At 31.0% G+C, this 25,881-nt stretch overlaps 2 protein-coding genes across 2 annotated transcripts; both read right to left on the bottom strand.

The window, feature by feature from the left end:
• Positions 1-689: 689 nt before the first annotated feature.
• On the bottom strand, positions 690-5,720 carry LOC145954468 (myosin-7-like). The gene is made up of 8 exons (XM_083068724.1): positions 4,999-5,720; positions 4,810-4,900; positions 4,580-4,715; positions 4,350-4,492; positions 3,908-4,270; positions 3,529-3,586; positions 3,342-3,443; positions 690-2,692 (listed from the first exon to the last, which is right to left on the bottom strand). Exons 3-5 carry the CDS (start codon positions 4,685-4,687, stop codon positions 4,120-4,122), a joined length of 402 nt encoding a protein of 133 aa, XP_082924850.1. The 5' UTR covers positions 4,688-4,715; positions 4,810-4,900; positions 4,999-5,720; the 3' UTR covers positions 690-2,692; positions 3,342-3,443; positions 3,529-3,586; positions 3,908-4,119.
• A 7,585-nt stretch (positions 5,721-13,305) lies between these two features.
• Positions 13,306-18,628, bottom strand: LOC109814519 (uncharacterized). The gene is made up of 5 exons (XM_020378973.3): positions 17,497-18,628; positions 16,660-16,961; positions 16,484-16,573; positions 14,043-14,786; positions 13,306-13,941 (listed from the first exon to the last, which is right to left on the bottom strand). The coding sequence occupies exons 1-5, from the start codon at positions 17,600-17,602 to the stop codon at positions 13,921-13,923; spliced, it is 1,263 nt and encodes a 420-aa protein (XP_020234562.2). The 5' UTR covers positions 17,603-18,628; the 3' UTR covers positions 13,306-13,920.
• Positions 18,629-25,881: the final 7,253 nt, after the last annotated feature.

The raw sequence follows: 25,881 nt of genomic DNA, 5'->3' as shown, positions 1-25,881 counted from the left end.
TGGAGGATTAGATTTAATTTATTTCAGTTTGCGGTAGAGGCTATTATATTGCAATTTTAGAAAGCATCAGAAGCTAGCTAATACTTGCAAAAATGCCTATCATTAATTGTTAGTGATAAAGAATGTTTTTAAGATCGCTCATTGAATAAGTGAAGACCGCAATGTTTAATGCGGAATATGCTTGGATTATGGTTAAATTGTGATCAAATTATAATTAATAAAATAATAATAATTAAATAATACATAAATAATATAATTAAATAAATATAATATTCAAATATATGATATTATAATTTTATAATATTAAAAATTAAAACAAAATATTATTTTATAGATTCTTATATACATTTAAAGTATACATAAAAGTTTAAATCAAATATATCATAATACATAAGTTTAAATTTTAATAAAATACAATAATATTCATTAACAATAAAAACTTTACATTGATCTAGAATAAAAAAAATGACAAATTAATATAATATAAAATTATAAAGACTTGATAGGTTACTATACTTACTACAGTTCAATGACAACTAGCGGAAGCAAACATTATACATCTACGTAGGTTATCGTGCAACAAGTAAATAAATCTCATGTACATAGTTGTATATGAAGGAAATAAAAATCACAATTCTTCATGCACACACACATATATAAAAAAAAAGTAGTTACTATATATAAAATAAATCTAATCACCAGTTAAGTGTTTATACAAAACCTAGTTACATAGAGTAGCAACAAACAAAACTGAGCCACCTCCAATGTAACTTACCATCAACAACACAACTCAACTTACTAATCTTGTTTTACTCTCATATCAAGTATGATCATACCAATTCCAACCACAAGAAAAAAAGGGTAAGCTTATGATATAAAGACCACATCACACAACAACACTCAACACATTCAACTTAAGTAAACCACATTCAAGTCATCACATAGCATCCCACCATCCAACTCTCGACATTTCAACATGTACAACATAAAAACTTCATCATACAACATTAGACACAACTTTCATCAATAGCAACTTGTACATCTTCAACATGAACAACATTCAATACACACACATATTTACATATAACTAGTGTAAGTTATATATTAGACAGTATAAAATTTATAAGTAATAGCACATCACAAACAACTTAGAGCAACGAAACCACTTGTACAACTTCAATCCACTTTCATACATTCAACATAACAACATAGTTATACAACTGATGTGTTATTATGCATATCAACTATGGAGATCTCCTAAAACATAAGTGAGTAGTTTAAAAGACTAAACCCTATCAAATCACAACGGCTAGTATAAAACCAAAAATAGCAGTTAACACTTGGCTAGAAATAATGGCTAACATAAAGCTAAAAACAACAACTAACATAAGTTAGATTGATTTCTAAGGTTTTGCTACTTGAACTAGGAAGTCTAGTACTATTGTTAGGGTAGAATGACTTGAGTATGAGCCTACTACGAGATTAGTTTACAACACTAAGTCGACTATGATATTGGTCCACCGACTACCCTCCAAGTACTACGTCCCTTTGATACTAGGTTAGAACTAAGTATTCGATCTGATATTTTACTCAATTAGTCAATTCATAAACGTATGATTTGACCTTACTCCCATACGAATACCACATAAATTCTAGAGGAGTCAACTGAAAATAAATTATCCATTCAGAAGCTAACTTATTTACTGAAGGGTTCAACCAGGCTCTCAAAACACTACAATGTATATTCACACAATGAAATATTTAAATTTTAAAAATATTTTAACTCTCCTCTAGTTTTAATGTATATCTTAAATAGACATGTATCTCAACCACATGCCTAACAACTTAATAGTTTTAGAACTTAACAACATACAACTTTACAACTTAATTATCTTTTAACTTACAACTTAAAAGCTTTACATTTTTACAACTTAAACATCTTTCAACTTATATTTGAACATCGTAACTCATCATGAAATACACCACTCACATTATACAATTTAATACAACTTTCACTACTACAAAAGCACTGTTCTACATCGGTTCTGAAAGGTAATCTACATCGGTTATAAAACCGATGTAGAATAGAGAGATGTAGATTTGCGTTTAAATCTACATCGGTTGTGAGAAAACCGATGTAGATTTGCGTTCAAATCTACATCGGTTATCAGAAAAACCGATGTAGATTTGCGTTGAAATCTACATCGGTTCTCAGAAAAACCGATGTAGATTTGCATTCAAATCTACATCGGTTCTACCTTAAACCGATGTAGATTGCATATAAAAAAATAAAAAAAAGCTTTGCAATTGCATAACCATAAGCTTTGCAATTGTTTGGAACGCCAAAAAAAAAAGTTGAACTCAAGTGCTTACAGACATTAAATATAAATCAATAAATGTATATCATTAAAGAAACAAACCAAAAATAAGTATCAAAACACAAGTGGATATTCTAACTAGTCAAATCCAAGAGTGCAACAAATATAAGTGTGGCCACTAAAACCTCAGCAAACAATTTTTTTTTTCCGAATAAAGTTGTTTTTGTAAAGAAAATGAAAAAAACTGAAACAAACTTTTCAACTCCACCCCCCACAACACGATTCACACCAGAAACAGAATGCACACCAGAATTCAAAGATATTCCATCTCCAACTGGAAGACCACCCCGTGATCTAGTAAATGCATTTTGGCCCTGCATCCAGTCCAAATAGCAAATAAATAAGAATCAAGAATAAAACAAAAATTTTCTTGCAATATAAATTTCAAGTAAAATTAAATGAAAATCACAACCAAAGAGTATTCATCCACTAAAGAATCATTCATCTCTTGGTAAATATCAACCAACAATCAAGATTTCTTCATTAAATGACCCTGAAGTTTTTATTTTTTAGTGAACATAAAAATTGCGCCATTGATGAAGATTATAAGATCTCACGTAGGCAAAGTGTTCTTACTTCTTAGCAAACTATTAACTAAACCAAAAACATTTTTCAATAATGTTAACTATTGGCTTGCTGAAGCGTTTGTTGTCTTTAAATGTTTGATATAGCTTTTCAGCAAATGTTTCATGCGTTGATCTTGGAAACATGCTACAAAGAATAAGCAGGACAATCTTACAATCTCAAAGGCTATGCATATGCACACGTCACTACATAATGCATATATATAGATGTATATTTAAAGCAAAATGACCAAGATTAGCCATGCTACATTTTGTCAAAAAATCTAGGTATTTGTAAAAATAATAGAATAATCACTATTCATAACCGATTAACTTACTCCAAGTTTTTATTTGATGGGAGGTTTTAAGAAAGAAAACAAGCATCATGAAAATGTTATACCTTCTCTATGAGATCAAGAACATCTTGATTATCAACGAACTCGATATAACTCCAATCAATCTCTTCCTTTGTATATTCCTCTTGCTCCATTTTGAAGACATGCTGCATAATAAAATGTTAACTGAGTCAACAGAAATTGTTTACAAGATAATGAATTCCAAGAAGACAGAAAATAAAAGAATCAAACCTGGTTGAAATGTTGCTGTAATTTCTCATTTGTCAAATTGATACAAAATTGCTCAAAGCTGTGCAGGACCATTTAAACATTACAGAGAACAGTTCAAAATATTAGTAACATAGGCACAGAAAAAGGTCAATCCAAGAAATTACACTATAGTCATTAATTACAAAGCATTTTTGGCTAAAAAGTTTTTGTTGCACCATTTATCCTGGGTATCCATCAAGCAAAGCAAAAACTATGGACAATATTAACTAATGCATAAAATAAAAATTTTACATCTTTATCAACTTTTATTTCATAATTCAGACACAAAGCATATAAGTTCCTTGATTAATAATCCCACTTCATATAAACAGCAGGAAAGCAAAGGGTACTGGCTAAGCACCTGTTTGTCTTGAAACTCTCAAATCCATATATATCTAGAACCCCGATCAAGTTATTTGAATCTGGATCTTGCCCAATAGAGTTGTTAGTCTTGTCCACAATCCTGGATCAACAGATGTTCGCATCAATTGAATAACAGAAACTCATACATACTAAAATAAGCTTTCATAAGGATATATAAAATTATTTATATTTTCATAAACACCACAGAAATTACCAGTCAAAAAGCCTTGAATAAACTATTTTAGCCAATGCATCTCTACTGAGAGCTGCAGAAGTTGGATCAAGCGATTTTGTTATGGTGTCACCACGAGTCACCATAACACGTTTGCAGAAAGAGGCTTCAAGGGACTTCTCATCACACCTACCATAAACAAATAAATAAGTAACCATATACATACTAGATTTGAAGATTAAACTTCCAGAGAAACAACATCACTTACATCAAAAGCTCAGCTGCGACTTTTAGGTGGTAATGGGAATTTTCATCCTTGGGCTGAGAGGAATCCAGTTCCTCTTCCCCACCTTTAACAAATTCAATGTTTCCTAAATGAAGCACTGCTGCTACTATTCGAAATATAGCATCCTGAGAAGAGGGATGGCAAAATTTTCTAATGAAAACAATAAAAAGAGAAAGAAAACACTCTCCAACAGGGATGTTACTGAGTGGCACCTGCTCATCAGAGCTGATCCCAACAACCTCCATAGCTCTTTTAGTAGCAATGTACTCTTTAGAATCATCCAACCCATCCAGGGGGACGCTTGTTTGCACTCCTAGCATGCAGCTCAAACACAGTGGGCGTGACAACCTACTTACACCAAAAACCAAATTAAAAAAAAAACACAAACCCATAATCTGAGACTCTAAAAACACAAAAAAAAAGTAACCTATCCTCAACTTACTTACTTCAACCCCCTTACAAATCTCACAAAAGCAAAAAACCCCAGAGTCACGAATCACTCCTTGAAGCGCTGATTCTCCAGGCTTCCGTGCCTACAAAAATCCTCAAACACATGAAACTCACATATCAAGCAGAAACTCCCAATTCAAATCTAAAACCAAGACAATCAAAAGAACCAAACAAACAATACCTTCGTCCCCTTCTTGTACCTCACTGGCAATCCCTCAAGAATCCCCGTAGCAAGAAGTTCCTTCAATTTCTTCACAAACCGACATTGGCGTAGACTCTCCGGCATGAATCTTGGGTTCATCATCGCTCTGAAGATCAACGACGTCGCTCTTGGCCTCTTCCTCGCTCATGGCGGCATCCTCGGGGGGCTTGGTCTCCTCGGCCTTCCTGGAGCGCTTACGGGCTGAAGCGGTGGGTCAAGATGGTTCTTGCTGGCCCGCGTCTGGCCCAAGGAGCCAGCGTAGATCTCGGACTGGGCCTTCATGGCATAGGCAAACTCACGCTTGAGGCCAGAGCGAACCCTAGAGAGCAAGACGAACTCGTCAGAATCAGTGCCTTTGGCCATTGATTTCAAGAAATCACGGAAGGTTAGAGAAGGAAGGGTCGAGGGTTAGGGTTTGCGGAGGCGCTAAAGATGGGTTTGGTCGAAGACGAGAGAAAGGAAAAAGTGTTGAGAGGCGCCAAAGTCACTATTGCTCATCCCTTCTACATCGGTTAAAAGGAAACCGATGTAGAATACTTCATATTTACATCGGTTTTAGGAACAACCGATGTAAATATGCTCATATTTTGTATTTATTTACAAGATTGCCACCGCATATATTTTTTACATTGGTTTTTGGTGAACCGATGTAAATATGGCGATGTAAAATGCGCTTTTTGTAGTAGTGTTTTAGTATATATTAACTTACGACTTCCAACTTTAACAACTATAACATTTTATCAACATACTACTTTACATCATATACTTCATCACACACAACATCAACTTACAACCTTCATGGGTGTCAACAAATCATATCATCATATGACTTAAACTTAGCATCTTACAAATCAAACATCAATTGACTTACACCTTTCAACATGGACATAATCATACATCAGTCATCATGCAACTTATAATCATCATTCAACTATCAACAGACAAAGAAATATATTTAATCTTTCATCAAGTACCACACAAAGTATTTCAACTTTTAAAAGCAAAGGAGGGGAATAAGCGCTTCAAGCACCCTAGGTTTTGCTTTGAGCGATGGAAACTTGCTCAATATGCCCCGAAATTTGCTTAGAGCAAGCCGAAATAGAGAACACCCCTAGGAGTCTCGATTTGGCCACTTAAAGTGATGCCACCCTCGTTCTTAGTGAACCAAATTTGCTCAAAGTGCTCCAAAATTCACTCGAAGCAAGTGAAGTTAAGGACTATCCCTTGAGCCCTAGTCCCCTCGCTCTAAGCAAGTGACTTCTCGCTCTTAGTGAATGAGTTCTCGCTCTGAGTAAGCTTACCTAGAATCTGCATAAGCTTTAAGAATAGAAGCAAGAATAACAACTTAATCCTTCCACTCTCAACTCTAGATTCATACATATATCTAAGAATTAACCACATGTAATGCGAAATTCAACATATAGACATACATAACTCATTTCCAACAATAAAAACGACATGCAATCATCTTAACCAAGAATTATCATGCTTTTTCAACTCATGAAACAACTATCAAGAAACCCAACCATTATCAACAACATCCACATGATTTTAGCTCAAAATTTTGACAATCATACAATTTCCAAACAACATCATTCACATGCATTAATCATAAGTATAACACAAGCTTCTCTTACCTCTTAATGATCTGGAGACGAAAAGAGAGAAGGAGAAGATAACAAACTTTGTACGACTTTAGGGAGAGATCTTATCAGTTTCAAGAGCCTTGCATCTCCAAGCTAGCCAATTGGTTCAGCTATAAAGAAGAAGAGCAAGGGAGATTTTTAGGAGAAGGTGAGAAAGGATTCTGAATTATCTCTACTCTCTAAGGTTTTGTAAGTATAAGAGAAAAAAAAAAATTCCCCTACTCAAGAAAACCTCTATATAAACCCCCTTAAAGTTGAACCAATTTTGACTAACCCTATTGATCACTGCTTAATTACACAATTCACAACAACCTTCTTAAACACATGAGTGTTACAAAAATTATAATAAATTGAAATATAAAAAAAATTAATATAAATTACTAAATTATTCTTCTATGAAAAAATAGTTATAGTAATTGATTAAATAAATTATTCCTACCTATAGTTTTTATTGAACATATCTGTATTTATCTTTAAAATAAATTAAATTAAACTTAATTCTTTTTTGAACAATACTGAAGAAGGACGACAGCTTGTGAGATTCTTCTGTGCGCTATTTGAGGAGTGTATGTGTTGTGTGCTATTTCAGAATATACATGCATATATTTTTTATTTTCTAGTATAAGAATTTGTAATTAGTTTTGTTATCAAGGTAACATGCATCTTTGTTTCCTAAAGTATGTGCCAAAGACCTTAGGTAATGAATGAGGACTTGTAATTAGTATATTTTTTGGTTGATTGATTAATAAATGAACTATTTAAACCAAAATAAATACCGGTTCAAATCAGAACTATTAGATTAGGCTAGTGATTAGAGAGGACATTAGGTAATGTGTGAGGATTAAGATTTAATTTTTATTTTGTCTATATAATTTTTTTATGAATAAAAAATATACTAGTTCGAATGAGGTATTTGATCTTCAAAACTGTGGTAACAAGTATTGAACCGACGACATATATATAAACGAAATGCAGCAATAGTTTCTTTACTAGTTAAATAACCCCAGAACGATCCGTTTACATGTCGTCTCTTATATATATCCCCTCATTGGTATTAAATTATCAAGTTAAAAATAAATAACAAATATTTTATCATACTAATTATGATATTTAACTTAAATAGCATACTAATAATAAAAATCGATAATATAAAATGTAAAAATTCTGTATTTATATATTAGAAGAATTTAGTATAAATGAATAGATGATGCAAAACAAGAGAAATGGCTGCGGCGCCGCTTGCTGGCATATAAGTCCACGCATGCACGAGCTTTGTGAGCTGTGGTGATGGATACTTCACATGTCATCGTAAACCTAGCTACTTAGATTTAAATTTCCCTTTTCGATGGAGACTCTTCATTTAATTCGTGGTAGTTGATGAATTCCTTATTATTAGTTTGTGTCATAGTTCAAGATTAATATTTTTTAGGTTTAAAGAATTGGAGTTTTGATCATATCAAAGTGGACTTTAATTTGTCTAATAAGTTCTTTCCAATACACATACCATCAATAATCCAATTATAGTATAATGATATATATGTCTGGCTTAAGAAAGGATTGAGAAGGGAAAAAAAAAAGTAAAAAACGAGATGATTTTTTAAATTGTTTAGTGGAAGAGAAAAAAAAGTTAGTATCTAAATTTTTTAAAAGAAAATGCAAGTAATTCCAAGTGAGTGGTCAGATAAAGTTCAAAATAGAGAATAGAAATACTATAAAAAAAAAATCATTGGCAACTATTTTATGTGAGTCCATCTTAGAAAATTGATTGATTGAATAAAAGATATAATTATAAGGTATAAATGCTTTATGCATATATAGAGCTTATTAGAGCTAACATTAATTATCTCTAAACAAACTAATAACAATCGACTAATTTTTCTAACAAGCTAACTACTCTTATATGAACATGTATATAAAAAGGCATAAATATCTTTAATAAAAAATGCCGTAAAAAAATAAGGATTATTCAATCATTGTATATGTAAAGTTGTTCCTTTTCTCATTAGTACAAAAAAAAAAAAAATACTTTTAAAATTGATTATCTTTTCAATTTTGCAATAGTTGATTTAATAGGTATTCACTTTTAAAATCATGAGAATCAATTTTAAAATTATCATTCAAAATCAATTATAAACAACCAATTTTTTACCTGCCTTTAACAGGCTGCACCACATCATCACCCATCCTTGCCACAAATTTTGTTGTCAACCAACAAACCCTCTCTCTAGTGAACAAACACAAAAACAAACTCTCAAACACATTTGAGACTCACAAACACCAAGAAAAACACAAAATCTCATAAAATCTGCAAACCCATTAACACATCGTAGTGGAAGAACTAGAGAACAAGAGAAGAACCAGATGTCATGACCATGAACTTGAGATTGAAGAGGTCGCAACCATCTAGACACCACGACAAGTCTGACTTGAGGTTGCAATGCAAAGATGGGAATGCATTGTGACAGGTGTGGTGAAGGCACAATGTAGTGAGTGCAATGGGGGCATAGCTCGATAGGGGCAGTGGAGTCGAAGGGTCATAGTAAGGCAGGGGCAGTAGGAATAAAGAGCTTAAATTTGTGGAAGAATTTCTCTCAAAAAGGAGGAAACTATAGAAGACTAGGAAGCTTAAAGTTAATTTGAGTCAACTTTTTTCATATTTTGGCTAGTAAAAATTTTAATTTTTTGTTGAGCCTTTGTTGGGCTTGATTTGGATTTGCTATTATTATTGGTTTGTGTTGCAATTGTTATGTTTAATTAGTGAGCCTAATTGTGTTAATCGGGTGTTGTATTAGCTAATTGTACATTTGTAATTAATTTAGTGTGTTTGTATTGGCCTTAGTAGGATTACAGAGTCTTGTGTTTGTATGAGGTATATAGGGACCTCATTAGCTTGTAGGACACACTTTTGATTTTTTTTAATGAGATTAACTTTGCTAATTGAGAAAAAATTAGTTACTATTTGATGTGGAACCCTTGGTTCTTATAAAAATTCAAATTCTTTGTGACAAACCCTCCTCGGCTTATCAATGCTTATGGATTGTGTTATTATTCCTCATTTTCCTTATCTCAATCTTTTTTTTTTATTAAAATTTTTCAACTTTTGTGAATTTTGTTCAACAAATTTGATTAAGATCAATGATAATAGATCGTTAGAGTTTTTTCTCATTAAGGATGATAAAGTTGTAGTAATGATGTCTCTTATCCCCTCATTATCCATTATAGTAGGGGTGAATATGGATTAAGTTGGGTCAAGTCCATCTTTGTCCAAACCCAATGCATTTTTTTAATCAAACCATTTTATAAAATTCAAACACAATCCAGTCAAGGTTCGAAAATACATAGGACAAGGTCAAATCAGCCCAACTTTGACACATTATATTAATTTTAACATTATGTATAGTTAAGTTGTAAATGAAAAAAAGTAAAAACTTTAAATTAAGGTATTTTTTAATAATATATATTTTTAAAATAAATAATTTCTTTATATATATAATATCATGTTATAAAAAATATTAATAACTAAATAAATTTTTATTATTAATACATAATAATTTAATAAAATCTAGACTTTTTAAGAAAATATTATGTATTAAACCGGGTTGGATGACCGAAATATAACTCAAACCGTCTTAAATGTGTATTGGATTCAATTCCAAAGTTTAAATATGTTCAAATCAGTGTTGGATCGAGTCAAGTTGAGTTATATATATTCACTCCTGCATTGTAATACCAATAACACCAATACTAGTCACAATTGCATTTGGTGGTTCTATTATTGACCTTCACTTTAATATTCGTCCTCTAGGTAATATTGAATTTGCTTTTACTAAAGTTGATTCTTGCAAATACATTGGATGGATCACTAACTCAGGTGATACTGATCACATGACCATTGATCAGACGTTTTTATGGACTACAAATACACCACATCGTTCTCAAGGACACAATCATGTTCACTCCTTTTTTATAATTAGAATATACGTTGTTTGTCCATTCACGCTCAATAATTTATTTTTTTTACTTCAATTAACTAAACAATTAAATTGTCTTGTATTAATATATCTTGATTTTTCACTTCTTCAGGATCTCACCAACAACTCACCAACATGGAAAATATTGGGCATGGTATTAAGAGAGAAGGATTTTATTATCTAGATGATGTATGCTTGTGAAATAAGCAAAATAATTATACATGTCAATTGGTATACTTGTTAAATGCATTAACACTTGTACTTGTTCATAAATTAATTAAATTCTTTTTTTGACAAAAAAAATGAAAAAATACAAATTCTAACATATAGTAGCAATTTAAAACTTACATTAATTAAGTTTCATCTGACATAAATTTAAAATAAAATAAAATTTACATAAATCTCAAGTAAATTCTATAAAAGTAAACAACACATCCTCGTCCCGTAATCCTAAAAGTCTAAGGGTGTTTTAGAAATTTAAAACAAGAATAGGGACGAAGACAAGTACGAATATGAAATGGGTAAATATATATTTATTTTTGTCCCCGTACCCAATTTAATAAATTAGATATTATTTGTACTTGTGTTGTGCTCGATCAAACTGAATATTCTTTATTAAAATCAAGACGATTTCGGACATAATCGACATTTACAAATTTATTTGTCATCCCTAATTGTTACTAATGATGATATTGATGAGATGAATAAGTTGAAAACTTGCAATTTAAATTTGATATCAAATATCTTGGGGACTAGTATTTTTTGGTCATCGAGGTTATCATGTCCAAGGGAGATATTCTTTTAACAATAAAAACATGTTCTTGGTTTATTGAAAGAGTTTGGCATGTTTGGTACTCAACCTATTGATATACCAATAGAGCAAAACCATGGCTTAGAGGAACTTCTCAATCAAGTTCTTGCTAACATAGGAAGATATTAAAGACTAGTTGGTCAACTGATTTTCTTATCACACGTGCAATTAAATATGGCTTATGTTGTTGGTAAGTGAATTTCATATGGGTGTTGTTAAGATTTTGTAGTATTTGAAGTCAACTTGTAAAAGGCCTCATTTTCTATGTACAATCACGTGGAAGTTACTATTTTTATGATGCAAATTAGGGTGTTATAGGGAAAATGTGTCATTCAACAATAGATTACTTCACTTTTGTTGGAGGTAATCTTTTTACTTAGAAGAGTAAAAATATTGAAGGTTGCCTCACTATCTAGCACATAATATATTTACATGGCAATGATTAAATCGATACAAGAATTATTAAGGATGCAACAACTTTTAGATGAACATGGTTTTCCTTGTGAGGGGACTATGTAATTATATTTTGATAATCAAACCCCAAATAAATATTGTAGAGAATCCAGTACACTACACTATCGATTTAAACATGTGAAGATTGATAATAATGTCATATATGAAAAGTTTGAAAGAAAAAATGTCCTAATTCCGTATGTTAAGACTACAAAACAGTAACTAATATTCTTAATAAAGTCATCGCGAGTCAAGTTTTTCATGACTCACTTGTCAAGTTTGGTATGAGTCATTTCTATGCTTTACGTGGAGGAGAAGTGTTGGTGCAAATCATGGTTGTAATTATGCATATAGTAGTTGGTAGCAATATTTTGTAATTATAGTAACAAAATTATTTAAATAGATTTTATTTTATTTTTCTTTCCTTTAATTAGGTTATAAATGCTTTCTACTATAGAGAATAAATATAAAACTGAATTGTACTGTTTTTTAGTTACTCCACTATCATACACAATAACATTTTCAATTATACATGTATTTATTTTATTTGACAGTTTACCACAAACAATAAGTTTGAGTTCTCGGAGTATCATATAATTATGTTGGATAATAATTTCTAAAAGATAAATACAATTAATTTCATTATATGAGTTGACAATGAGTCCACTTATGGAATTGTGTTAGAAATCTCACACTCATCAATGATATTGAAAAAAAAAAAATAGTGTATTTAAGAGACTATTCTAATTCTATATATAAATTAATTTTTAAGTTACACTTACACCCAAAATGTAAGATTCTTTTTCATCAGTTAAAGGAACACAAGAAAATTGATTTAGAATCTGATTCCTAGAGTGTCACAAGGTTTCTTGACTTTTGTTGTTCGAAGTCCAAACACTTATTCCTCAACTTCTGCATTTACATGAGATAATACATATGTGGTTTCATTTAAGACTAATCTATCTCAATCAAAAGGTAAATAAAATCTATCAAAAATTGTTTCCACCAAAAATCAAATTTAGACACTATTATCTTAAGTTTAACACATTAACCATTCGTGTCAAACCCTTTGAGTAGTATAATCTCATGGTCTACCATGAGAGAAGCAAACACAATACCAGATGATTTGACTAGTCTAGCTAACGTTGCCACTTTTGATTGGAAGAATAGGGAATTGACGTGGCCATTTTTCATTGGAAGAATGAGAATTGGCATCTACAGAATAGGAAATTACTCATAATTTTAATCATAACAATTTCTGGTTCACGATGTGTAGTTAAACATAAAGAAAACATAATAAGGCACCGTCACCATGAAAGTCTTACCGATACGGATAAGTGGATTGCCACAAAGACTATTTCAGAAGAAAAAATGCAAATATATAAAGGAGACTAAGGCTGGGAAATAACAGAATCAACTAATTTCTTGCCCTCTTTCCTTTTCTAATGATAATGAAGTATGGGAAACATTTCTATGTAGCAGTTTAGCTCTTTGACAAATATTAGTACTCAGTATAATAAGGGAAAACAAAGAAAAAGATCAGAAAAGGAAAAGCAAAGAACTCTCTCATACTCCTTTTCTTCTTCTTTGCATTACTGTATACTATCCTACTAGCAGGGTCCTATTAGACAAAAGGAAAATCATCTTTGGTATCTTCATTTGCTCCTCATGCTCAGGAAACTATATGCAACATGATTATTTTTCTAGTTCTTAGTAAAGAGCCTATGTTTTGCCTCTACCTTTTTCTGATAGACCTTTCTAATTAACCAAAAGGAAAATCTCCTTATCTAACAGCTACTTTCCAACCACTTTTCCCTAATTTTAACACTCATGCACCTCAAGACACATAGTAAATGCACAAGTTTTGTCTCATCAATTTCATTTCCCAAATCCAGCAATATCATACTTCTAAATTATAAACATAATTTACTCATGGAGCTCCCCCACATCCCCTAGAATTTGAGTCAAGTGGCTGTGTAATGAATCATGCTTTTGAAGCCACGTGTTGGAGAATATTTGATCACAGCTGCAATTTCATGTACTGCATGAGGAAACAAATGCATAGATCATAAGAGCAATCATTTAAAAGATACATCAACTGCAAACATCATTCCAAATGAATTACAGCAAAAGAATAACAACCTTCTCATAGAAGTCTTGTATCTCTTCCTCGGTGAGGCCTTCATCATCTCCAGCACTTTCCTCCCACCCAAGTGAACGCAAAAATGCAATCTCTTCCTCATCTGAATAAGGAAATGGGTTGTTGCTATGTTGCTTATCTCCACTGCTTGAAGGTTTTAAAGATTCATTGGCAACATTGCCATTCTCAGTAATTATGGAGCTGTAGTCATTCAACATGTTAACTGCAGAGGTATCATCTGAAGAGGCATCTATAGACTTCAGAATGGGACAAGGACAACTAGTGACACTCCTTGTGCTGGGTTCAGACTTCTCCAAGGCACTAGATACGCCAATAGGCACATCATCAGAACAAGGTTTTTCCAAGGAACTCTTTCTTGAAAGATTCTTAAAGAAATCATTCCTGCTCTGGGTAGGAAAAGTGGGTTTCTTCTCCAATGTTATCCATGCCGAAGGGGTTTGACTGTTACTTAAGCTCCTAGAGGGAGAAGATATAGAAGTGGATCTAGTGGCACCAACTGGGCCGAGAACTACTCTACCATTGGGATTTAAATTGTCCTTTGCAACTGAAGAGACACCATTCAACTCTCGTGAAACACTGACATTAAGGGAAATACCAGAACCAACTTTCTGTATATCTAAGTTTGGATGAGCACCATGTAAAGAATGACTGGGTCGACGCGAATTGGAGAAGGGATACTGCTGCTGCCCCATCTTGGCCTTTGATTTCTCTGATGAGCTAGCCACCTACAAGATATATGTATTCCAAAGTTAAGTATATATCATACTACCCACAATAATTAACGGCTAGCTAGTGATGCTAATTTTCTTTACAGCATTTAACTTAAACAGCATAGCAGACCACAAACTCATGCCTGTCCAAGAAAGTTTTAATTGCTTAATTTTGTAGTTTTTGGTACAAGACTAGTCTAAAGAGTTGTTTACTTCCAAGAAATATGAGTATCAATGCATCAAGCATAGCAGAGATTAGAAAATACAGTGGATAAGGAGTTCTTTTGCAGAAGTATGGGTCCTCAATCAAGCACAACACGAGGAATTCAACTGTTATTGTTTGGTCATGTACAACAGAGAGAAACAAATAAATGGGGGGAAATGATACAATCCAAATCAGAAAAGGGATCGAGTAAAGCACAAATTAAGCACACAGAAAACTAAGGTTCAAAATTACATTTTACTAGACTAGACAGACCTTGTTTTATGCAGGGGCTTGTCCAGTAAAGGAGGTATCATATTCAAAACCATGTATATTTAAGTGAAATAAGAAAGATGCATTTATAATCAATTATCAATGTTAATGAGATTATGACTATATTTGACTAAATGTTAGGTGTTAATTTCCTGCAAAACCTTATATTAAGCTATTAGCAACCTGCAACATATTTAGTGCCTGAAGTTACTGAACTTTTGGCAAAATAAACAACAAAAAATATTTACAACCATTGGGTTACCATCACCATAATCCCCATCAGTTTGCCTTTAATCATTACAAAAGTTCAAACTCTGCAAACAATAACTATAGAAAATTTGTTATTACCCATAATTGATCCAGGTGTTTATCCTGAACTTTTCATGGGTAAGCTATTTATTGATTAATTTTCTCAGACAGCTGTTCTAAGCATATGCATTGAAGCATACTGAAATTTAGAGTAATTACAATCCAACTGGTCCACCAACATGTTTTTTTAAGCTCCGATTGGTAACCAAATTTCTTTGGAGCCTTGTCCCATCATTGTTGGATCATTGATTCCTTTCATTTTTCTTTCTAAGAGAAAGGGAAAGGTGGGAAGGGCCAAAGGGGTGAAGAAATGCAGGGCGGCCTTAACACTATACAGTCTTATCTGTTCATTTTCATTTGTTTACTCTCTCTGTGCCTTGAAAGGAATGAAATACAAAGAAAATCTAAGGATTTTATGTCATGTAAACTACAACTAACAATTCCATAATATTAAAATATCGAAGATAATGATATAAAAGTCAATAACCATTGTGGCCTATTTCACATACTTCCCCTTAGAGAGAGAAGGAGAAGGACATCATCTGTCCACAGTTTACTAATAAGTAATAAGAGTAGTAATTATTTCTAGAAAGGCAAATGGCAAAAAAATTAGTTAAATAAATCAGAACTAGAATCATTCAAAAGTAAGCACCACAAACAGAAGCTTGTCTCTTTAACATTTCTAAAATAATTCATCATTAGATGAAAATTGGAAAGAAAAAAATACATTTAATATATGACATGTTGCTAGTTTAGCAGATTCTCAGGAGGAACATCAATCATGATGCAACATATAGCAGTACCATGAAATTTTTAATTTCACATAAAACCCTCAAGGTGCAAAAATAATAAATCAATATAAATTGAAAGTGAATGTCTTTCATAGTTATATTATTTTAAGAAAAAAGAAGTAGAAGAAACACCGTACCAGGAATCTTGGTGTGGATGGTGTTACGGGGATTAATAACCTAGATTGCTTAAGGGCCATCTCTTCAAACTTTTGAGTACTAGCAGATAACTGTATGGAAAAAAATATACCATAAGAGTACTGAAAATTTTTCAAACACATACATAGCTTAAAATAGAATTCAACATCAAACACACTTGTGGTGGTGAGAAAGAGCGAAGTGGACCCTGAGCCAATGTCTCAGCCATACTGAGACTCGTTGTGCAAGGAGTAACAGAAGATGTGCTTGCAGAAACATTATACTGATGCATCATCATAGTCTTGCTACTGCTTCCAACGGTCATAGGAAAATCATGTGATGCTGAGGTCAGGCCATAACTGTCAATATCTTTCTCCCAGTCTCTATCTGGCCAGCTTCTCTCAGAACTACTATATGACCTTGAGAGGCCAGGACCTTTGCTACTAGAACTCGATTGACGACCAGAATAACTAATATGATCTGAAACAAGAAGGATATTTGAAACAATAAAACTTAAATGTTTATTTCCATTATGCCATATATACTGGATGACAGTATCTTGCCAGACAAAACATTTGGTGACTAAAAATATCATACATGAAGAATCAAAGTACAAGATTTCACTTTTGGCATAAAATATACCACTTGGAAATAACATCACTGCTATGTGTAGGAGAAAAAGAAACAAATCTGCATGAGAACAAATTTATTATTTATGTGGAAGAAGATAAGAGCGCAATAAAAATTCCCTTCTTATGCCTTATCAAGCATTAAAAGATTCAAGCGAATCTCCCTCGGTTTTCTAACATGGTTGTCGGAATGAATGAAAAATTGGCTAAAATCATGAATCACTTAAAGCTACTTCCTGCCCCCATACTATTTCTTTTCTTTTAAACTAAAGGATAGAAAAGAAAAAATGGGCTCTCAATTTTTTCTTCCTTACTTTACTACTTTTATTTTTAAACAAAAGAACATATTACCTATCATGTATTCAGCTCTAAGCATAAACAATTACCAGAGTACGGTGATGATGTGAATTGTTTGTTTATACCAGCCACCTTACTGACATTTCCACTGCTTTTCAACCACTGTGGTACTAATGAATGATCACTTCCTTCCATTCCTCATATCAAAATACACAAATCCTTTTTCAGGGATGGAATTAATTTGTGATTCACGTTAAACGTCTGAATTATCTGAGCAATTCCTTTCTCTTTTCTTGAATAACCATTCCAATGCTTCACAATATCACTATGTTAAAAATCATCGTTGCTAAAATATCCCACTTATCACAATTATTGACAAATTGAAGCCTTTCTGTCCAAATTCCCAATTCAAAAAGTGATCAAAACTGATGTACACAACGTCTTGGTGATGATGGAACTTCAATCAAGAACAGCATCCCCCAATGTGTACACTTAACCCATTGTGCCCTCAAATAATAAAGGATTTCAGTCTCCAGTTCTGGTCACATGAAGCAATTTCTTTTATTCGAAAAGAAAAAGGCTAATGGAGCAATCTGAATCAGAGACTGATAGAATATAAAGAAAATATCATGTTAACCACAAATTAACCCAGTGTCAAATCTAATCCAATTAGTCATGAATTGAACCCGACAAAATCTTCTAGCAATCAAGGTTAAATAATTCCTCCCAGAACCTAGAGAGAATAGCAACAAGGAGTAGCAAGCCAGGTATAACAGGCAGAAAAAACTGAAGGATTAAAAGAGAATAAGTAGTAAAACAACAGAATTAAACTAGTGGGACACACAAGTCAAACATTCTGAGCCATCAACAAAAACCAACCACCAACCACCCAGTTCCTCAATTTGGGGAATTAGGCTAAAGAAGTGATATGGGGTACATTGTACGGAGCTTTATTGACAGCCATAGAGAGAAAGGAAAAGACTTTGGGAGGCAGAGAGTGAAAAAGCCAAAAGGGGTGTCCTAGTTTGATACAGAGGAGCAGGAAGAGGAAGAAGGTTTGATTGCTTGGGGAAGAGGACAAGGATTTAATCGGAGAAAAAAATGAACTTGTTATGTCATGTGTGAGTGTGAGGGTGGGGCTTGAAAAGTATTAAAGGGGTATGTTGAATTTGGTTTGGCGTTTCATGTGCTGTGCTTCTGCTTCACCCACCAGTCACCATTGCCACCTTGTATTTGGCTTGTGCTTCAAGTATTTGTCTTTGGTTCAGGCCTTTTAGCTATTTGGCTTTTTCCTAATTACAATATCTAATTCACAATTTTATTTTTTAATTATATAATTTTAGAGGAAAAATTCACTTATTTTATTCATAATTTTTTTTTTGGTGTTGAAATTTTTATTTTATTCATAATCTTTGATAGAATTATTATATTCGATCATTTATATGCATTAAAAATACTTTTTTAGTTTAAATTTTAATTCCAATTAAATGAATAGTTTTAATAAATAAATTAAGTTTATACATTTTTTACAAAATTTAAAAATTACTTAATACTTTATTATATAAGTTAAAATTAAACTATAATAGATTTTTATGAATATACAATAATTTGAATTAATGTAACAAAATATCAAATAATTTTCAAATTTTATAAAAATTTGTAAATTTGATATAGTCATTAAGAAGTTTTAATTTAATGTTAAATAAATAATATAATAATTAATATCTAATAAAATAGCAGTAAAATGAAATTTAAAAAAAATTTAAAAAAAATTAGTTAAATATTATCAAATACTAATTTCTATGTCATCAACTTAACATTAGGTCATAACTAATATTATCACGAATAAATGGATATTCAAAAAAAATATTAAAGTTATAGACTTTAATATACACAATATATAATACAGTACATATACTAAATATATATTGAAAATTGACATTAGAGCGAAAGTTAAAACATGCATAAAGTAAAATGTATGGAATATACACAATATATAATACAGTACATATACTAAATACATTAGAGTCTCAACTACTACAAAATATTTTCTAGACGGTCAATTGAGGACTCCAAACCATGACTCCACTAGAAGAGTCATACAAAACAAGTCACCTCCATCATGACTCGTAACCATCATGCCAACAAACCATCTAATCCTACCATGCTTGCATACCAAGTATGACCATAGTCTCAATCACAAGAAAAAGAAGGGTAAGCTTACAAAAGAAATATCACACAATAATATTGTAAAGGCAACAAAAGAATATATCATCAATAACATAACTCACAACTTAACAACTTGCTCAACATTTATCAACTTTATTATAATCAACATCTTAGCATACAAATATTAACAATTAATACATCATCACGTATATCAACTAAAGAGATCTCCTACAATAAAAGTGAGCAGTTTAAGTGATTTGGCCCTACCGAACCACATCATTAGACCTATTTCAACCAAATGTTGTCACTTAAACTAGGATGTATAGTACTATGTCAAGGTAAGACAGTTTGGGTATAAGTCTACCATGACATTAGCTTGCAATACTAAGCCACTTATGGGATTAGTCCACCAACTATCCTTCAAATACCACAACCCTCCGATGCTAAGTTAGAGACCAAGTTTCCAACTTTCGTACTTTACTTGATTAGTCATTGAACTAGGATATGGTTCGACTACCTCCATATCATTCCACATAGACCCTAAAGGAAAAATCAACTTTAAAACAATATAATTCACTTATAGCAGCTATGTATCTTAATTAAGACATGTATCTCAACCATGTGTGCATAACTTCACAATTTAATAGTTATGCAACATATGTTTGAAAAGATGACCTAACCAAGAGGAGGGATGAATTGGTTTATCAAAATTTTTTGAGTAGCTATCTTGGATTTGAAAAACTTTTCTAAATATTTCCAAAGAAGTGTGTTGATCTATAGCTTGTATATAGGATACTTAATTTAGATTTGATGTAAGTCTAAATTCACTCAATTTTTAATGCAATGTACATGTCTCACAACACATAACAACAAGCATGAAAATAGAAATGCAAGAATGTAAATTCAAGTGTATGAAGAAAGAAAAATGCACAACCAGTTTATATTGTTCGACCACATCCACTTGTGACCTACATTCAGTTTCCAATCAACCTGATTGAGATTTTCTATTAATATTTAATATCAAAAGTTTTACAATCACAATATCACATGTAATACATTTTTACACTATTAAAGAAACCACTTCTTAAACCCCAAGAAACACCTACTATAATATTCTCCTTTCTTAAGAAACTTACTTAAGAAAACAATTAACACAAAGAATTAAGGAACGAATTCACCTGATATACAAAACAAATCAGAGTAGGTGAATCAACCATGTAGCTTAAATTTCACTCCATGAAGATAATAATCAACTCAATTCTTGAAAATTTTCTTAAGGTTACCACAAAGGTCAAAGAACCTCTTCTTGTAGAAAGAAATATATTTCAGAAAGTGTAAAAGATATCACAAAGATTCAAAAGTCTGTTTAAGGTGTGAAAAATGATATATATATATATATATATATATATATATATATATAAGTTTTCTGATTGAAATAATCAATTATTTATATAGATAATCAATTATTTTATTCTTAACAATTCTAGAAATCAACCAAGAACACTTTAATCGATTATTTTGAGCAATAATCAATTATTCCAGAACCTTGATTTTGAAATAATTAATTATTTTGCTGAATAATCGATTATTACAACAAGTGCTACTCAGGTAACTGAAAAACAGAACAAATAATCAATTATTACTTGAAATAATCGATTATACTAAGTAAAAACTTAATATCTCAATTTTTCATACAATTTCTCTTTACAAATCACTTTTAACATATATCTAGATAGAGATAAAATGTTAAGTTACTTACCAAGCATAGAGCACACAAGCAACAATGTTTAAAACCACACAAAATAAGATATAACTTGCACTCTTATTTATCAAGAGGCTCAAAACACAAAATAAACTACAAGTTGCATTCTTATCTTTCAAGAGGCTTATTTATAATCATTAAAATCAACTAGGATGATACTTGAGCTTGATCAACAACATAAAACTTGCATTTTAACATCATCAATTCATATATCAACTTACAATATGGGTATTCGTCCATGTATATCTATATATCAACATATAAAAAAACTTTATCATCAACATTTAACTATATTTCATCATAAGACAACAATTCTGCAATAAGCCTTCGTTCCCAACGCTTCTCAATTAGTGCCTGAAGCCATCGAGACAGAGAGCTTCCTATCTTGTCCACACTAAGCGTCACACCACTAGCTCCTAACGTGATTGAAGTAGAGAGTGCCCCACTCTCTCGTGCCTGGTGTGGCAAAACTCACAGCCAACCCAATTAGATAAAGGGTCTCTGCCTGACTCACATCCAACATCACACCCTTTAACGTTTGGTGTGAACCCAAACAAAAACAAGTCTCTCTTTTCACACTCAACGTCTTTCAGATCACGCCCAATGCTAGTCCAACCCAAAGTTATTCCCTCTTCTCATACTCGATTCCACCAATCATTCGTCCAGCGCAAAGAAGGGAGAACCCTTTGGTTAAGCTGCATCTGGCGCGGTGAAGGCACATCCGGTGCGACATCAATTTTTGCACTTACGTAAAAATTAATTTCAATTGAAACCCCTAAAAACAAACAATCCAGTAGCAAGCATTGCAACACATAACAATTATATAACCTTTAAATCACATTTCCACCATCAAAAACAACATGCAACTAAAGATCAATGATTAACCACATTCAAAATTCCAACGTTTTCTAGAACCTCAAAACCTACCACTTAGCAACCAATGATTTCAAAAATACAACACATAATTAGTGATTCCTAGATGCACAATCAACATGTATACATACAAAAACAATACAAGATCCCTTACCTCGGAACGAACGAGGAAAATTTTTTGAGCTATTACAAGGTAGAAGAAGAGAACGAAAGGAGAAGGAAGATACAAATGCTAGAAGACTCTACACCAACTTAAATTCTAAGTCCAAACAACTTCTTATCATACACACAGCTACTCAACTACAAGAATGTAGTTATCTGGGTTAGATCAAATAAAGGAAAGAGCTCCCAAGTTTAAGTTTCAGGTATTACATTAAATGTTTATTATATACAACTATTAAATTTGTTTTTATTCCTTATAAAATGAACATGTTTTAATTTTGATTTCTATATTTTTTTTCTATTTTTCTCTCTAATAAAATATGATTTAATAAAATATAAACATACTTAATTAATTCACTTACTCCATTAGCAGTTTAGCATCCAGACAAACAAAACCTCGTTCAATTAAGATTTTTAAAAAAAATTATTATAAAAAGATATTCTCATAATTAATAAAGACCAGTATTTTAACATGTAAAATGTATATATTAAATATTCATTATACAACTAAAAATTTAAAATAAATTATATACATAAATATTATTTTTAAATATATAAGTAACCATCAGACTAAAGTAACTATTTGTTTTCTTTCTGTACATTATATATTAATTTATTACAATAGCACACAAAAATTAATATTTAAGTGATTTATATACTCAAAATTATAGAAATGGAAAGAAATTAAAAAAAGGGAAAGGATAAACTTAAAAAAAGTAAAAGAGGGGGGAGGGGGGAAATAAGAAAGAGGATGCAGATTATTTAATTCACAGGTCAATCACGTGGGACTGAACGATTGAGGCCTGAATGCATATCATAGAAATAAATGAAAAAATATCTTTCTAACCAACTCGACCAATTATCTTCTAAACTTAGAAGAAAAATCTTATTATGTTAAGTTGAATCTATAATGTAAAGGGTGAACATGATTGCAATGTACTTATTCTGTTATGAGGTATTTTTTTGTGCATCTGCTCATAGCAATAATTTTTTTTAACCTTTTCAAAAACAAATAATCTATAATTGAAACAGTATCTAAGTAGCTAGGAGTTGATTCATACAACTCTGTTATTTAAATTAAACATAAGTTACGATAAATATGCGTTGTATTTGTCACTTTTCTTATGCTTAAAATGATCGATTCATGACGGAGGATGACATGAAAGAGACATGAACCAACATCTTGTGTAGTCTGAAAATAGTTTTCTTCAGCTACATCAAATCCATTCCATAGATAAGTTATTTACAGCATTATAGGCTTTTGATGTTAGATTTTCAATATTATTAATTTTTTAGGTGGAAGTAATTAAAAACATTTATAGGCATATATATCTTAAAATTTTCAATATGAATTAGGTTTTGAACCGACACGAAAGAACAGTTGATTTCAGTCGAATTTTATAGTTTTGCTTTGATTGAAGGTTTTTAATTCTTTAACGTGACCGTTCTTACTAACTTTCGGTAAAGAGAGAATTTTGCGACTTGAAATATCAAGACTATTAATAGAGTTCTTTATTTATTGACTCCACTCATGTTGGGTCAATGTACTCGATAGAGATACATACTCGTCCACTATGTGTATATATTAGTCAAAATTAAAGAGACGCATTTTATTTTTAAAAAATAAAATAAAGAAAAAAAATTATAAAATAGTGAGAATAGAGACAACTTTTGTGAGCAAGTATTCATGGAACCAAATTGCTATTTGAAAACCACTTCAGAATATAATACACACATACGCTGATGGAATCTAATTCCATTGTTCCAAAAGGTACATGAATTACTATAAATCTCTTGGTAGTGAGCTTAATTTTGATGAATTAAAAAATGACATGTCGATAGATTTGAGGTGGAGAATTCAATTCGTTTCTTACTTAGGGTTAGGGAGTATTTGGTAAACAACTTTATTTTACTTTTTCATAAATATAAAATTGAGAATGTTAGGGTGTATTTAGTTTCATAAAATATTTTTTTTTATTTTCAGAAAATATTTTTTATTTTTTATTTTTAAAATTTAGGTAATATATTTGGTTTGACTATTTTCAATAAAAGTTTATAAAATGTTTTTGGTATAAAATTTACGATCAAAATCATTGTTTCTATATATGAATTATAATAATATTTTTTTTATAAATATTTTACTTTTTTTCACTTTATCTTGTATTTATTTTCATTTGAATATTCTCCTTTCATAATAAGTGAATTTCACTCTAAAAATGCATAAATATCCCTTATATTTTTTTTTTATCTAATGAACAATTTATTATCTAACAAACAATAATTATATATGGAAAGGAAATATATATTTTGTCTTTATAAACACACACACATAATTAATACTACTTATCTTAAAATAAAACAATCAAAATTTAATCAAACTAAATATCAATCATATTTAATTAAAATAATTAAATAATATAAATAACATATGTATTAAAATTATAGAGTAATTGTATCTAATAAATCTTATAATATTGATATATAATACGTATGTAAGCATCAAACAAAATTTCTTTATAAAAAAAAATATGATGCAGATCGATTGAATTAAATGTTTTAAAACAATTTAGTTTATGGAATTATGTGTCCAAGGCTATAAGCTTATAAACAAGTACATAAAAAAATTAATAATTATTATCATGCCACCACGTTTTCAAAAGTGTAGAAAATAGTGAAAATGACATTTTTTATTTTCAATTTTGGGCTTCTTTTGAAAATGTTTTCAAAAAAAATATTTTTAAAAATTATAAGTAAACACATTTCATACTTATTTTTTTATTTTTTGAAAATAAAAATAGAAAATGATGAAATCAAATAGGCCCTTAATTTTTCATATTTAGTTTGTTATTTAAAAAATAATATTATAAGGAAACATTGTTTCCTATGGATAATTTTTTATATAAGTTTTCCACAAAATCATTCTCATATAAAGTGAAAAACTAATATTTACTAGTTAAAAGGGAAGTTTTAATATAGTAAAAGTGTTATATTATCTTTATTTATTTATTTAATGTAATAAAAAAATTATTTTTCAAGTAAAAATTATAGATATTCTAAAAAATATTTATAACTATCCAAATTTACTCATTGTTTGATGCTAGTTGCCATGCATATGGGGAGGGAGCTTTTCCCGCCATAAAACTAGTGAAGTATGGGTGAAGTGTGTGCATTTAATTGAAGTGCATGTATCACTACATGTGGATGGTAGCTGTTTGGGTCAACCTAGACTTGCTAAGTTTGGTGGGTTGCTTCGTGATTTAACTAGGAAATGGCTTAAGGGTTTTTACGATGAAAAATTAAAGGACTAAAATTACATAATTGTAATTTTTTAGAGACTAAAATTATTTAATTAAAATTTTGAGGATCAAAATTGCACAATTACAATACTTGAAGAATCAAAAGTGTAATTAAGCTTAAAATATAAGGATGTTTTGTGTTTCTTGAATTCTTCTTATGTAATCCTGTTAGTACAATTTCTCTGTGATAATAGGCATTGGTTCAATGCTAA

This window comes from Cajanus cajan, chromosome 2 (genome assembly GCF_000230855.2).
Source record: "Cajanus cajan strain Asha chromosome 2, NIPB_CcT2T_4, whole genome shotgun sequence".
Taxonomy (NCBI): domain Eukaryota; kingdom Viridiplantae; phylum Streptophyta; class Magnoliopsida; order Fabales; family Fabaceae; genus Cajanus; species Cajanus cajan.
Note: the sequence above shows the minus strand (reverse complement) of the source record. Positions and strands in the feature narration are given on the sequence as shown.

Excerpts from the sequence above, each read along its gene's own strand:
- LOC145954468 (XM_083068724.1), bottom strand. The coding sequence starts at position 4,687 with ATGCTAGGAGTGCAAACAAGCGTCCCCCTGGATGGGTTGGATGATTCT. Across the intron at positions 4,493-4,579 it reads GGATCAGCTCTGATGAGCAG|GATGCTATATTTCGAATAGT; the intron begins GTGCCACTCAGT and ends CCCTCTTCTCAG. Across the intron at positions 4,271-4,349 it reads GTCGCAGCTGAGCTTTTGAT|GTGTGATGAGAAGTCCCTTG; the intron begins GTAAGTGATGTT and ends TGTTTATGGTAG.
- LOC109814519 (XM_020378973.3), bottom strand. The coding sequence starts at position 17,602 with ATGGAAGGAAGTGATCATTCATTAGTACCACAGTGGTTGAAAAGCAGT. Across the intron at positions 16,962-17,496 it reads CACATCATCACCGTACTCTG|ATCATATTAGTTATTCTGGT; the intron begins GTAATTGTTTAT and ends TTCTTGTTTCAG. Across the intron at positions 14,787-16,483 it reads CATCCACACCAAGATTCCTG|GTGGCTAGCTCATCAGAGAA; the intron begins GTACGGTGTTTC and ends TATATCTTGTAG.